General features: G+C 42.2%; 1 protein-coding gene across 1 annotated transcript in view; it reads right to left on the bottom strand.

Annotated features, from left to right (window-relative positions):
- Nucleotides 1-418: 418 nt before the first annotated feature.
- TNFRSF21 (TNF receptor superfamily member 21) overlaps nucleotides 419-16255 on the bottom strand; it is a 66243-nt gene continuing 50406 nt past the window's right edge. The window contains exons 5-6 of the mRNA XM_032409687.1: nucleotides 3159-3387; nucleotides 419-1861 (exon numbers count right to left, since the gene is read on the bottom strand). Coding sequence (XP_032265578.1) covers nucleotides 1632-1861; nucleotides 3159-3387 — 459 coding nt within the window. The 3' untranslated portion in view covers nucleotides 419-1631. The remainder of the gene's footprint in view (nucleotides 1862-3158; nucleotides 3388-16255) is intronic.

Genomic DNA, 16255 nt, shown 5'->3' with positions numbered 1-16255 from the left:
CCCAAAGTTAGTCAGGGAGAAAGAAGTTTCACACAGAAGCCTGTGAACTGGTATAGACCCCCCACGAGTGGCAAACTTCCTCGATGGACACGAGTAAGAATATACTCCAGGGCCTGGTCATCATTTTCACCTCTCCACCTCCAAATCCTCCTTTCTAAAAATAGGGATGAACTCCAAAACAGGAGCCTTAGATTTACCCTCAAAAGACCAGGAAATGCTTGGTCGTCTTTAACGCTTGGCCATCCTTCTCTACATATCTCCAGATACTCTTCCAGACACAAAGCTTTGTTAATTTGCATGATTTACAGATCAGAAATGCTGAAATTTTTAGAATACACACATTCTTTTCCAAGAGACTCATCAAAGAGTTATAACTTCAGCACATGTATAAGGCAAGTAGTAAATACACTCAAACTACTCAAGTAACAAACACCTAATATTTATTAATAAATTAGTACACTTGAAGGCATTTTTCTGATATCAGTCCCTCACCACGACCCACAAACCCCGCCCACACAAAGGCAGTCCACGCCACCTTTGCATTCGAGTCTGCCAACTGAGCATTAGAGAGAGCGCAGGTTTATAAATGGGAGCAGAGTTGCAAATATGTCAGACGAGAGTTCTTATAGCTGCAGCCATTTTTAATTAAAGTGATTGAAGGACGAAGGAGACCCACCAAGACCAAGGCCTTGAGGCAGACTGGACCTACCGACTCTGTGTGTATAAAAAAACAAGACATCTTTTAAAGCAAAGCTGGGCAAATTCCCTATGGAAAAAGGTGCCCCTGGCACTCAGTTGTGACTTTCCAAAGTGCAGTAGTATGTTCCAGAACAGCTCAATTCCTAAAAGATGAAGTTCAAGTTCTTTGGTGGCCCAGTTGTCAAGCCACTTAAATAGCAAGTTCTGATGGCTTGAGGATTTCCTGTCTCCAGCCCAGAGCATATTAGCATAAGAGAAGCACAAGTAATGAAGCATTCTACACGGTGCTCAAGTGAAAAACCATACAATCAGCAACAGTGTGGTCAAGTTTCAGCCATGAATATGAACTCTACACCAAGGCATATTAAAAAGAGAACTCAAAATCTAATTGTATTACAGTAACTCAACGGGGTATTACATTTCTTCAACCCTTAGGAAAATTTGTAAATTACAAATAATAATAAAAATAGTAATCATTTAAAAAAAAAGCAGATGTGGATGTTGAGACATGAAAGACTGCTTAGAGAATTCACAAGATGCCATTATACTTTTAAGAAGAGCCTCACAATCCAGTGTGCAGGGAAAGTCACACTGCGTTTGTGGTACATTAAGTGAATTTAAAGTGCACAGAACAATTCTGAAAATACGTAAGAAGTCAAAACGGAGAAAATATGGAACCTAAAAAACTTTAGTGGTGGGTATTTTTCAACAGTTACACCTTGAGAAGGCTTATAAACTAACTTCCTAGAAGGGTTAAAAAAAGAAAGAAAGAACTCAAAACACTGGCCATATACTCTGTTAAACACACACACACACACACACACACACACACACATACGCCCCCAAAAAACTAGAAAAACAAAAACAAAACCAACGAAAAACCACCCTGCCACTACACTGAGTCATTTCCAGAGTGCAGTATCCCTCGGGTTCTACAATAGGTCGGGAAGATGGCTATACACAGAGTCCAAGAGGGTCTGACTGGCTTCCTGGCTCTTGACTCCGATAATCTCAAACAGTCGGTCCAGCTTGTCCTCAGCCTGAGGAATCTCTTCAATCACCCGCAGCTCCTCAGGATTCAGAATGTGGAGCATGTCGTCAAAAATAGGCTGCAAGTCACAGGGGTCCAGGCGTACCTGCCGCAACACTGTGTCCTTCTTTTCTGCAGGGAGGAGAGGGGAGGGGAGGCGGCAGAGGTAAGGGACTGTACTGGGGAAACAGGAGAGGAAGAGAGCTAGGAGGGACAGCTCCCCTCCCCACAGGCTGTTCCCACCCCCACCCTCAAGGTGAGCGTCCCCCCCCCACCCTTGCACTTAAGATAACAAACAAGATTTGACTCATGGAGGTCAGACAAGGAACTGCTTGAATGGGTTGCTGATTGTCATTAGCATGACTTTGCCTAGACTTACAAGACTTCTAGATTCTTCTAAAACTCAGGAGGATGCTGAAATACTTACAGAAACTTAAATAAAACAAAACAAACAAACAACAACAAAAAAAACCACTCTCCCCATCTGTAATGTGTTTACTAAACAAAGACATCAGTTCACCTTTGCCCCTCAAAAATTCCAAGTCAATGTAATCTGCTCATCTGACTTTCTAATTACACCGCCAAATTTTAAAAAACTAAACTGCTAAGAGCAAAAGCACATAAATAAGAAAATACTGCTTCTTGGGTCATACCTTACACAATGAGGTGAAGGAGTGTAACTTTTACTACTATTATAAAAAGCTTTCTCTAAAATATAACACGGAACATAAAATACAAACTAAAATATAAATCTTTCATTTAAATATAAAATAGATCATCTAAATAGATAAGGTATAGAAAATAGAACGTATCTTATAAACATAAACTATAACATAACATAAAATATAACCCTTTCACGAAAATATAATTGGAATTACCCAAACTGGGAAATTTCGAACAAAACTGTCATCAATACAGCGTGCATACCAATCCCTATCCTGCTATGAAAAACTGCAAGTGGCAAATTATTTACCAAATGTACTAATCCACAATGTTTAAAACATTGCTATTTTAATTCGTTTGCGTCACTGAAACCTACACTCTCACTCTCAAGATAGGTTACACTTTAAATCCTTGGATTCTACAAACCTGGTAAATAATTTTCAAAAAAACCTGCCAGACTACATTTTATCAGACCTTCCCGAAACACCTTCGATAGCATCATGAGGATAAAGGGCGACCAATGTGGACTCTCGGCCAGATAATCAGCGCTGGAAAGACCTTCTGGGTGGGTCCTGGCTGGCTAGTGACGTGGTTTCTCTGAGGCCAGCCTCATCCTGGGGTCTAGGATAGGTCTTCCCGAACAGGTCTCCCAAATGACTCAACTACCACTGGATTGTGTAACTGGCCAGGGAGAAACCCCAGAGGCTTCTCTGGGGGAGGCTTACAGAATGAATGGGCCTTGTAGCCATCCTGCCAATGTCCGTACCTTTGGTAATAAAGGAGCCCGTCCTGCTCAGCGCGGAGGAGCCGCTGGATGTGGAGTCACAACGAAGAAGGGGCTCCGACTCATCCACGAAGAAGCCCTTGTTCTTATCCAGCGGGGAAGGCTCCACCGTCAGCAGAGTGGAATTCTCAAGTTTTGTGTTGGGGCTGGGGATGGGGCTCGGGCTAAGGGGGCCGGGGCTCATGGGGAGAGCCAGCTTGTCAGTTTCCAGCTGGGGGAGGAAACAAACAAAAATGTTTTTTTATTATATAGTTCAAAAATTAAAGAGAAAAAAATGAAACTGAAACCCCCTCAGGTGTTCTTTTTGTCCCATTTAATGTTTTATAGATAAATTCTGCTGTTCTGACGGTCCATAACTTACATTATTGCTAAATACATACACACACACTTTTTTAAACCCTTCAAAAATATACGTGGAGCTATGTGTAAACATTAAAAATTAGGAAGCAGGGGCACCTGGGTGGCTTAGTCGGTTAAGCGTCTGCCTTCGGCTCAGGTCATGATCCCAGGGTCCTGGGATCGAGCCCCGCATCGGCTCCCTGCTCAGTGGGGAGCCTGCTTTTCTCTCTGGTCTTCCCCCCACTCGTGCTTGCTTTCTCTCTCTCAAATAAATAAAATTTTTTTTTTTTTTAAATTTTATTTATTTATTTGACAGAGAGAGACACAGTGAGAGAGGGAGCACAAGCAGGGGGAGTGGGAGAGGGAGAAGCGGGCTTCCCGCTGAGCAGGGAGCCCGATGCGGGGCTCGATCCCAGGACCCTGGGATCATGACCTGAGCCGAAGGCAGACGCCTAACGACTGAGCCACCCAGGTGCCCCTCAAAGAAATAAAATCTTACAAAAAAATTAGGAAGTTTATGCATGAAACTGTTACCTCACAGGAGTGGAGCAGGACAAGGGAGTGAAGAGGAAGACCTCCAACTTAAAATATAATTTCATAGAGCTGAAAAGGTCTTAGATAATATCTAGAACATTCCCCTCTGTATGGGTTGAATTATATATCCCCAAATTCATATGTTTAAGTCGAAACTTCCTGAGCCTCAGAATATGACTATACATGGAGACAGGGCCAACTAAATAACTTCAAAAAGAGGTGATTAAGGGATAGTTGGGTCCTACTCCAATATGACTGGTGTCCTTATAAGAAGCCATTAGGACACAGACACACACAGTGGGAAGACCATGTGAAGACAGAGGGTGAAGGCTACCATCTTCTACAAGCCAAGGAGAGAAGCCTGAGGACCCCTTTATCTCAAACTTCTAGCCTCCAGAATTGTGACAAAATAAGCTTCTGCTGCGAGGGTCAGAAAGACAGTAACAAGTAAGCAAACAAACAAGAAGGTTTCAGATGGAGATGGTGAGCTTCATGACCATTGGCTGGTACATGGAGAATGGATCTTAGGGGGGCAAGAAATAAGATAGACCAGTTAGGATGCTGCTACAGTGGCTGGGGAAGGTAAAAACCACGGCTTGCACCCGGCCGTGCAGTGGGGAAATGATAGGTGATATCACCCCATTTTACGTGAAATGACTAAGGCCCAGAGAGGGCACATAGCCATTGGGAGAAGGCCAGTGCTCAACTCAGGTCTGCTTGATACCTCTACTTGGCTTGTCATTTGCCACTAGTCTTTAGAACTCTGGCAGGCACTTGTGGCATCTTCCAAATCCATTGACCTTAATCTTTTTATTGGTTCTTCTGGCACAGATGCAAATCTGGGAGTCAGGTGGCCAGATCCCATGGGGCAGGGTTCAGGGAGTGTTCATCACCACTCATTAGAACCCTATTGACTTCACTTACACATGACAAGCAAAACATTTTCAAGTTCCTCAATCGAGAAGACATTGACCCTCATTTCAAAGTATTAGGTTGAAGAGTTGTAAAAAGCACAAAGCAAACACAGCTGCCTCTTGTACAACCTATAAGGCCTGAGAAATTCTTGCAACTGACTGCAGACTCCAAGACCATCGATTATTGCACGTGTCTACCGTTCCAACAGCATTTGTCCTCTGCACAACCACCCATACCCTGAGTTTAAGACTTGGGTAATGCATTCCCAGCTGCCCCCTTCCGATCCACAAAGTTTTATGTGTATGCTTTTAAATTTTTTAATTCAATAGGGCCCCAGCATGTGCCCCTCCGCCCTGAAAATGCACATGGCCATTCATGCCAATACACATTTTTTATTCACTCAATTAGACAAAGAGCACTTGTCTACACTTTGGTTCTCAGGGACAACATTACATTGGACAACACGGCCAGTCAATATAGTGCCCTGTTCTTGCTTAAAAAAAGAAATTCCTGCCCCCAAATCACATGCCAACAGACTAAGGAGTCCACCCACCCATTTCCTGAACTTAGTTCAAAACTTTAAATATTTAATTTTTTCTCCACTTTTGCCAAAGGATCCTATCCGTGGAAATTAAATGCATGATTTCCAACATCATTCAGAAAGACAGAATGCTGCAGAATGCTCTCTTATAATTAACAATGAGTCAAGAGAATATGAAAATGCCCCTAAAAATGGTTTTAGCATCGCCACAGTGGGGCTAACAACCATAGCCAAAGCCCAAGATCACGTGACAACCATCTTCCTAGAAAATCTATTCAGCTACTAAGTGTAGGTATCCCTTGCTTTATGCAGGATACACAGCAGCCAGTTGCATTCCAGATTTCTCTAAAGTTATTTGCATTTTTTTCCTATAAGAAAAGAAAACCTTGCTCATAGAAACTTAACTTCCTTCCTCCCTTGACCTTACTCTTTATAATACCCATCAAAATTGCATTGCAACACAGCAACTCAAGCATTGTATGACCTATGATAGCTCTAACTGGAAATGAAGTCATCAGGATATGTGGAATAAATTAATTCTTTATTGATTCAGAAAGTTCACTGTTGAGTTCACAGCAAATAAAGAATACCTCTAAAAAGACTTAGATACTAAAAGACAAATACTCTATTTTTTTTAAAGTTCTTTTTTTTTTTTAAAGATTGTATTTATTTATTTGAGAGAGAGAGAGCACAAGAGGGGGTAGGGTCAGAGGGAGAAGCAGACTCCCTGCCAAGCAGGGAGCCCGACGCAGGACTCGATCCCGGGAATCTGGGATCATGACCTGAGCCGAAGGCAGTCACTTAACCAACTGATCCACCCAGGTGCCCCAAAAGACAAATACTCTAAACAAGAAAGTCAGAAAAGGGTCTCATCCTCTTGCAAAAGCTGTAAACATAAACTTATCCAAATTTCACAAAATAGATTACGAGTGACTTAATTTATTCCTTATGCATCTTAGAGCCTTCCAAGTTCTCTACAGGGGCATATTAATATTAACTTTTATAATTATAAAAACAATACATGTTATCTTTTAAAAGCAGTTACCACTGATAAGTATGTTTTCCTTTTGCTAACTTGAAAATGTTATGGCTGCTGTGGATCCTATTTATATCGGTAGCCAAGGAACAGGAGAGTTGGAAGATCACCTACTTGTCCGAGCACCTCTCTAGACTTTTGTTAAGCGTTCCCAGGCCCAAAAGGGCAACACTGCCCCCCCCCCCCAACTTATTGCAGTGAGGTACATATTAAGCCTTAAGAGAAAGGCCTCTCGGGAAACTTGGCCAGTGAAGGCAATCTATCCACCAGATAATCGAAGTCCCTTTGCAGAAACTTAAAAAATACAATTCCTTTTGCCTCCCAGCCATGAGCTCATCATGCTCACTTGGAAGACTCACTGGGGAAATGAGGTAGAGACGGTAAGACACACAGAAAGGGGAGGAGGCAGGGATGATGAGGGGAGAGCTCCCCAAACAGTCAAAACCAGACCGGTGGTTCTATTGTGTGAACTTCAAGAGCATGCAATTTATTTTGGCCAAATGAGCCCCCAAATGTCCTCCTGATTAGTCTCCATGCAAGTACACTTAGTCCTTCCAGATACTGTATTTATTAGTCCCAAGTGATAGAGGAAGAGAGAGAAACGGTTCACCTCCAAGTCCACGGCTGAGTCACACCTAACTAAAGCTGCTCTGCTGACCTGTTTTCCTTTTGATTACCAGAACCACTGAGTCCAAGGAACCAGCCAAATGGATGAGGTAAACAAGGTATTGATTGAAATTTGGGGGCTTGAACACCCCCCGGGCTATAGAAGTTTGTAGCAGCGTTAGTGAGAACGGGGACTGAACCTGTATTTGGGCTACGCTGGAATGAGCCATTTCCAGCTGTGTCCGGACAACCCTCTGCTCCTACAGGTTCCAAAGTGAAGTGCCCACTCCGGGTGCTCAGCTGAATTACAACCTGAAACTGAAGCTCAAAAATAAGTCTTCTCTTTTAGTATCAAACCAAAAAGCACTTTCCCCGTCGACTGGCCCTTCTTAAGAGGATGGATACACTGTGGAGGCTGAAGAGTCTTCTAGTCCTTGGGGATGGTCCAGTAATGGGTGGTAAAGGAACATCCTTGCAAGTCTTGGTCATGGCAAAAGTGAAATGAAACAAGGTTCTAAGACTACCTTTCTTCCCTCCTATGATCTAGCAGCTTTCCTAAGTATACTCTCTGCCTCAGAAGCAGTCTTTCCAGCGTGCATTGTAATGTTCCTCATAGTCAACTCCTAAACATCAAAGTCATTAATATCCTGGGATTTCACTGCAAGGGGAGAGAGGAAACAGACCTCTAACTGGCTGTGTGGTCTTAGAAAAATCCCTTCCCTCCTTAGACCTGTTTCCTCATGTCTGAACAAAAATGATAGACCAGGTCATCTCTGTTCAACTTATGTTTTATTTATTGTCTGCCCTACTCTTGCTATGCCATTCTCCCCGCCCCCAACCCACCCGCCCCGACTCCCTTTCTCCTTTCAAGTTACCCCCCAACTGATTCACCCAACTAAGGTTTACCACTGCGTTATTTTCAATTACTACCCAATTACAATCTTCCTGTGGTTGCACAATCTGTTTTCATAAAACTAATTAACAACTTTGATGCATCAATGACCCCCTGAAATGAAGCATTAATTACCCAGCCTAGATGCTCCTTGCCAATCTGCTAAAGGGGTTCAACTTAACCCCTTGGCTCCAGGCACTACCTAGTTGGATTCCACATGGCCCCTTTTCCCCCATTCTATAGCCAGATATGCCTGATAGGTTCAAGAAGAAGCTTCCTTACAGTCAAAGGTTACCCTTTCCACTGAACTTTCCCTCCAGACCTCATTCAACACTTAGAAAGCGGGGAAAATCCTATGCACATTTGTGAAATTTTCCATCACTTCAATAATGGTTTTTAAAAGCCCATTTGCTAAATTCAATGAAAACTAATTGCTATTCCATCTGAGCTGACCAGCTTGTTGCTCAGATCCAGTAAACAACAGGGACTTTAAGAAATAAACCAATACCAGTACTGTGCAAAATGATTCAGCATGAAATATAAGTAATCCATTCGCTGTGAAGGTAGCTCTTATGAGCTTCATCTGACAGATGAGAAAACTGAGCCTCTAAGAGGTTTGCATAACTTGCCCAAGGTCACAAAGCAAGGATTCAAGATCAGGTCCGTCTAGTTTCTAAGTGATCCTCCTTGCTGAGCTATGTCACTTCTCTGTCTGGACCCACTAGACATTTACAGGAAATGTCAAACCCCCATACACGCAATACAAGCAATTACATGACCACAAGATGCTGCTCTGGCTTCTGAGCCAGAGGGAAGGGGCAAAAGGCAGGGTCCACAAGGATCTGTAACTCAATGGCAAGCTCACACTCTTGCTCTGAGATAAAGATGAGAGATTCTGTAAATATCAGACACTTCAACTGTGGCCCAATAACTTGGCTTTGTATTTGAAAATATTCCAGATCCCAACAGACCAGTGACTGTTTAAAAAAAACAAACACATTCAACTGCCACTAAAATTTCATCTCAAAGGAATTACAGTCACAAATAAATACATAACTAAAATTATTTAAGGATGATGATAGTATGTCAAGCTTGTTACCCCTGCTCTCCCAAGAGCTCATGTAATCGAAATCAAATTAGATTTCATGACCTCCTATAGGTCTAGTAAGTACATAAGAATGGGCTCTGATAGAAGCAAGGGCTATCTCCCTTGACATATGAGTATCTAGATACTGAGTCTATGTAGTTCCTGTGTTTAGAGAACAGGAATGCAGATAATAAGGAGAGCTTTGTTATCTAAATCTATGTAGTTCCAGGATTTCAGATATAAATGAGGGTTCAGATAATGACAGTTACCAACTGTCTCTCCAAAAATTGTCTGAATCTATTCAATTCCTAAGTTCAGATAGTGAATAATACCTGAGAAATACAATGATTTCTCCTTAAAAAAAAATGAAACAAATACAGCAGTGGTCCCCAACTTAATAAAAAGGAAAAATGAGTAGGAGACAATGACTTTATTCCTCTAGTGTGAATTCTTATTAAATTCAACTCAGAGTAAGAGGTCTTGGCAAGCATGATCCAAATTTACCCAGTAAAATTTTTTTTGCAAACAAAAAGAAAAAAAGGACATGGGAAGGTGCTGATTCCTTAGCCCTCAGAAGTAGTATCAGTTTTAAAGAAATTTGGAGGGAAGTCTTGGAAATGGAAATGTGAACTAGAAATATACATGCATGTATATAGACAAAGCAAAGATGTTAAAATGTGAATTAACTGTTAAATCTAGTTGGTAAGTTTATGGGTGTTTGCTGTACTGTATTTTCAACTTTTTTTTGTTTCGTAAGCCTTATTTTTTAGTTCAGAAAATAATTATACAAGAGGGCCAACAGCCAAATAACTATAAGACAAAAATTCCCCAAACTTTTCCTAGGCTTCTGACTCTTTAGTCTGTTGTTGTCTTTCCGTCTTTCTTCTCTTGCCCAGTCCCTGCCACAGGAAAGGGAGATAAGGAGGCGCTTCCATTGCATAAGCAGGGAACGGGGCTAACACTTAAATCAAAATCATCAGTTGCCAAGCAGACATTGCTGCTCTTATGTGGTCTAGATGCCCCCAAGGCCACTGGAGATCATGGGATGGAAGCTGCAACAGGAGTGCAACGCCAAGAAGCCCTGCTTAGCTTCCCTGGGAAGCCCTTTGTCAGACCACCACCGTAGCAGAGCTGAGTGGACACTGGGCCTCCGAGAGCTGGGAGCCCCAGCAGAGCCCGCAGAATGAAGGAACTCACCCTTGGGAGGCTCAGAGGATTACCTTGGCCAAAAAATGACAAAGCCACTGGGAAATTGTTTTAAAAGACACCTCACACCCACCCTAGATCTATCCAAGCAGAGCATAATGAAAGTATTTTGTATCAATTGCAACCTTCCTTAAGGTTATATTTAAACTTTATCCCAGGTTAGCTGGCCAGAGTGTGTTTCTCCTTGAACTACCCCAAGCCCAAGTCAAGGTAGTTGCCAGTCTTGCGTGTATATGTCATCCATCAATTCTGTTTATTTCTAAGAGTTAACTTCAAAACTGAATCCCAAAGCCTACGAATCCACCCACATTTAAGTCAAGGTGGCCAATCCTTGCCCTAAATAAGGGATCTGTTCCTCTCCTGGATGCAGAGGGGAAGAGCCAGAGGAAGCCCCAAGGAGTGCTGTAGGAAGCTGCTAGAGCTGGTAAGAACCAGCTGGCTCGGGAGGGTGAGCCCCGCCCAGCTGCGGGCGCATGTGTCTGCAAGCTGTCCCGGCGGCGGACATCAACAGTAACACTGCAGCCCTGAGCTGACTCACGGACTAGAAAGGAAGTGATTAGATAGAGTAAGTGGGCTCTCTTGGTTCAGAGCTGGAGCTCACTCACATTCAGACATACTGCTGAGCCTTACAAAAGCTCAGCCCCATGGACACATGAGGAGATCATGCTGCTGGAAATGACGTGGACTTCCTTAAATTTCACTCACTGAGAACCCATTAGGAAGCCTTTCCCACAAAACAGCCTTTGAACAATTCTAACCATGAAAAGAAGTTGCATGAATCTTACAAGCTTGCCTTAAGGCGCTGTGGAAGATAGAAAGGAACTTCATAGGAAACTCATGACCTTGAGATAAGAAGGCTCAAGCTCATCTCAGTGACTCAAAGTGTTTTGAACCTGCTCAATTTGATTAAATTAGTATTATTTAATAAAATTATTAGTTGGATGCATTCTTAGAATTAGAACTATACCTGGTACCTAATTCCAAAAGTATGAAACCATGAACAATACTTCTCCCTCAGCTACTCAGTTCCCCTGCTGGTGGTGACTCTTACCAGTTCCTCATGTCCTCTTCCACACAGTCGATATACCAATAAATAGGTAATATATAGTCTCCACCTGATCCCAGCTCTTCTGTATTTATTACATTTTTTTACTTTTACTTTTTTTTAACACAATATGGTGGCCGAGCGCACCCCCTGTTCTGCACTTTGCCTTTTTTCCATTTAAAAACAGTTCTTGAGGTTAGCACATAAACGGCTGACTAACTCCTTTCGACAAGTGCAGACTGTTCCACTGTGTGGATGTTCCACAACTTACACGACCAATTCTCTGTTGAAGGGCATTTATGCAGAGGAATACTTGGACTTGCAATTTCTACACACGTGGCGGAGGTAGGTGCGACTACATGTGGGACATATTCCTGGGAGTGCAAGGTCAGTAGTCAACTGCCATACACTTTGGTAGATAATACAGATGGTTCTCCATAAGGGTTGGGCTAATGTACACACACATTAGCAATGGATACTGTGCTTCTTTCCCTACACCCTCACAACACAAAAAAAATGGCGTCATACTTTTCCCTCCTTACCATCTAAGAGCTTAAAATTGTATCTCAGTGTAGGTTTCCATTTTAATTCTTCTTATTCTGAACAAGGCTAAAAAACCTATACCTTTAAGAATCTTCAGTATTTCCTTTTCTGTGAACTCTCTTGTTCACAGACTGCCCATTTTTCTTTTGGGTCATTGGTCTCTTAATTAATTTGTAAAAGCTCTTCATTTTTTTTTTTTTAAGGCTATTAACCCTATGTTGCAAACAACTTCTCCCAGTCATTATTCTGTCTTTTGATTTTGCCTATGATGCTTTCTGGCTTGTACATTTATTGTTAAGGAGTTGATTCTTTCCTGTATGACTTCAGTGTTTTCTATCATTGTCAGAAGAGACTTACCTACTGTTATGAGATTAAAAACAAAGAATTTCCCCGTGTTTTTTTCTAGTTCTTTTTTTGGTGACAAGTCATTTTAATGGTTGGTCATTCCATGTCCCCTGACAAAGCCCAACTGTGGATAAATCAAAGTTTCTCTGTGAAAAAAAAAATGTAATGGGAAAATCAGGAGTGACAGCTGACACTCCCAAAGAATATGAGGAATAAGTGTTTAAAATGTTGAAATCAACTGGTGTATCATAAAACCTACTGTTGACCATGATGCAATTTCTCATTAGCAAGTGCATCTGCTATTGGCACATGAGTTATAACAGATCAAGAGACAGTCTCGTAAACATAGGATGGAGAAGCTAGGCCCAAACTGGAAGCTATGAAGCTTTATCCAGATATGAGTTTTGGCTCCAAAAATAAGTAAAAATATGATATCCAGCACTGGTAGTTGATGGAGAAAATAAGCTTGTTTTCACAATATTGATTCTGATGTCCTCTCAGTGGATTCTTTGAGAAAGCCAGTAAGGGTGTGTATTAAGGGGTGGAAAGTGTCATCAACTAATAAATTCAGCCTTTTCTGAACATGGAGACACTGTGTCTCAAGAGAAAATTAAAAGGCCACTTCAAATCCACAGAATATCCTCTAAATTGTGGCTCATACCTATCCCTCCTATAAAACTGTCAGCATCTTCAGGGAGGATTCCCTGTTTTTGTGTTTTGTTTTGTATGCATGAGTTTTCATCTAGTATCTCCAGTGTCTGGCACAGGGCTCGAAACATAATGGGTCTTCCATTTGTGTTTACTAAATAAGTTGCTTATGTTAATCGATCTTATCCTTAAAGGCAATTTTAAAAAGGAAAAAAAAAAGCATGTGTGAATACATAAGAGAGAGAGTGTATCAATCTCAAGACCCCAAGAATCTGCTTCTAGACTTCTCCTTATAAACTGTACACTCAAGCTCAACTATCATATTTTATTAATTCTATGGTGTATATTTTTTCACATTTTAACATCTCTCAAATAGGGATATATCTTACAACTATAAATGGTAATGTTTTAATAGCTTCCTTAGTCGTGTGTATAATGGTGCATCATACACTGAACATGGCCTTCAACAAAATACAGAAATATGTCTGAATTCTAATACCAACCTATACCTCTCAGGACCATGAAAGCTTGCTAGGTAAGCTAGACAGATGTCAAGCACCCAGTGTTTGGGAAACAGTAGATACTCAGCAAATGTTGGTTCCCTTTCTCCTTAATGTGCAGAGTGGTATCATTTGCTCCTGAGTCAGAAAAGGAGAAAGCAGAATTCAAATTTCAACATGGAAGATAGCAGCAAACATGTATTGAGCCCCTACTCAATGAGCCCCTGCACTCAAAGTGCAGAACTGGGCATTTATCTTTATGATCTCTGGTATCTACACTTTCTCTAATCCTCCCCAGATCCTTACAGGCAGCTATGAACTTAAGAAGTCAAAAGTCAAATTGTTGGATGCAACGGTCCCTTCTATTAGTTCTTAGAGATTCAAAGTTCGAACTCCAGCCCTGCCATGAAGTGAGACATCGTACCTTTATTCCCGTACTTTTCACACTGCACAACAGTGAAAGCTTTCTGAAAAGCTTGCAACCGAGCAAAACACAACAAGATTCTCAGTAAAACAAGTGTTCTTTGCAGAGTCAAAGGCTTAAGAAGCCCTTGGTGTGATCAAGTAGGTAGGGCTCCGTAGGCAGAAACCAGATGGAAAATCTCAGGGATGAGGACCAAAATCCAGTCTTGAAAGAAACTACAGTCTGTTTTTTTTTTCTTTAAAAATGACTTTCAAATGGACAAATATATGTCTGCTATTGTTTTCTATGTGTTTTTTGGTGGGTCAGTACCCCTGCCTTCCTCTACAACCTTATAATTTCCTGTGTACCCTTCTGCTCTAACATCTGCTGATCACACTGAATTGTCATTATTTGCACAAGAGTCTCCATCTCGGTGACTGAGCAACAGAAAGGCCCGGAGACCACCTTCCTTTACATAGTACCAGAAACACAGCTGGTGCTCGACAAAAGGTTGTTGACTAACTAAATGAAGCCTTGGAATATAATAATAAGTAGAACGGCCTGAAACGACACTGAACACCTAATAGCTTATTCACAGATCTCGCTTCTTTGTACACGATGACCACCCTCCCCACAAGCACGGCTAAAAGGACCTGGGCCTCCTGTGTGGCAGCAATCCCTTTATAAAGTCCCCTTCTCACCACACAAGGGGTTCCCCAGAGCCCGCAGTCACACGCTGCAAAGAAAGTAACTTGACCTCAAATGCCCCTCAGCGCTGTGGTCACACGGCAGAGGGCAGGCGCAAGATCCAGGCGAGTTCAGCTAACAACTTAGGGCCTGGGGGTAGTAATCCTTATTTTCTCAGAGATGACCAACTAGCACATTAAAGAGAAAAACAAATTTGAACAGCCAAAAAGCCAGCAGTTAAACCTACAGCTGGTATTTGCCTCAACGCGCCCTCACTGTGTTAAATTTCTGAAAATAGCTGGTCTCAGTCAGACCATAGATAAGGACAGTTGCATCCTGCAGCTGGTAAACAAAAAAAATAAATCAGCAACTGTAATTCCCTCTGTGCAGAAGCAGTGGTGCTCTCCTTGCCAAAACAGAAAGCCCAGTGCTCCCGGCGCTGTTGAGATTCAAAGCCATCCAGTCTCCAAATGCTGTCTACTCTAGTTGGGGGGGGGGGGGGGGGGGGGGGGGGGGGGGGGGAAGGGTCTCTGGGACATAGGTCTCCTGCATGGTTTCTGGAAGGGATCAAGAATCTCATTCTACTACACAGCAGCCCACAACAACAAGGTTGGCTTCAGGTCCACTAGTGTAGTTTTACTCTATCTAATCTAATGGAAGGAGGGAAGGAATGATAAGATACTCCCCTGCCTGATGAGCCCCAATTCTTTTTTATTTTAAAGATTTTATTTATTTATTTATTTACTTATTTATTTATTTATTTATGGAGGGGAGGGTAGAGGGAGAGGGAGAGAGGATCTCAGGCAAACTCTGCACCGAGCACAGAGAGCTCAACGTGGGGCTGATCTCACAACCCTGAAATCATGACCTGAGCCCAAACCAAGAGTCCAACGCTTAACCAACTGAGCCACCCAGGTGCCGCCCCAGCACCAATTTTTTACATTTGTGAATCTCTGGTCAAAGCAGACAGCTGAAGTAACACTTCATATTATTTTAAATTCTTGTGGTTGTTTTTAAGATTAGCATTTTTTAATGTACATAAAATTCCTTTTTCCATCCCTTATCAAAATAAGACAAAAAAGGGATACTGAAATTCAAATCACAATTACTGCGGAACCTAGCCAGTAAGCATCGCTTTACTACCTCACTTTCTTTTATCCCACAGTTTAACAAAACAGCACTTCATTTAATTCTGATAACCACTTGATTTCCCATCTTAAATAGAAAAATCTGAGTCCGAGAAATCATTTACCCAAGGTTTCTTATAGAGAAAAAAAACAAGTCCACCCCCTCCAAGCAGCGGAAAAAAAGAAAAAGAGTGCACTGGTTAAGCTTATTTGAATACACCAAGTCCAGGAAAGAAAAGAAAAGAGCAAAAGAGGTGAGGGGAGCGGGGAGGGGGAAGGGGAGGGGGGAGGAGGGGGGAGGCGGGGAGAGGAAGGGGAAAGCAGAGGGGAGGGGAGGGGAGGGGAGGGGAGGCGAGAGTAAACCTAGAAATTCAGTTGCTCAATTTTGTTTCCCTTTTTCTGACAGCCAGTGAGAAAGCAGACCGTTATCTTCACACATACCATCACCTTTGTTTCTTCACTAGAGAAAACATCCCCAGCCTAGGAACATTTGCTCAGGCAGTAAGGAATAAATATTTACCATTAGCTGGAATTTCCAGTTCTTGGGCACTGAACCCAGATGGCAACCCTGATACTCAACCGTCCACTTTAAGCAGTGTTGGACCTGGAGGTGCCTCCCCACCCG

The sequence above is a fragment of the Phoca vitulina genome, unplaced genomic scaffold (assembly GCF_004348235.1).
Source record: "Phoca vitulina isolate PV1807 unplaced genomic scaffold, GSC_HSeal_1.0 scaffold11, whole genome shotgun sequence".
NCBI classification, from domain to species: domain Eukaryota; kingdom Metazoa; phylum Chordata; class Mammalia; order Carnivora; family Phocidae; genus Phoca; species Phoca vitulina.
Note: the sequence above shows the minus strand (reverse complement) of the source record. Positions and strands in the feature narration are given on the sequence as shown.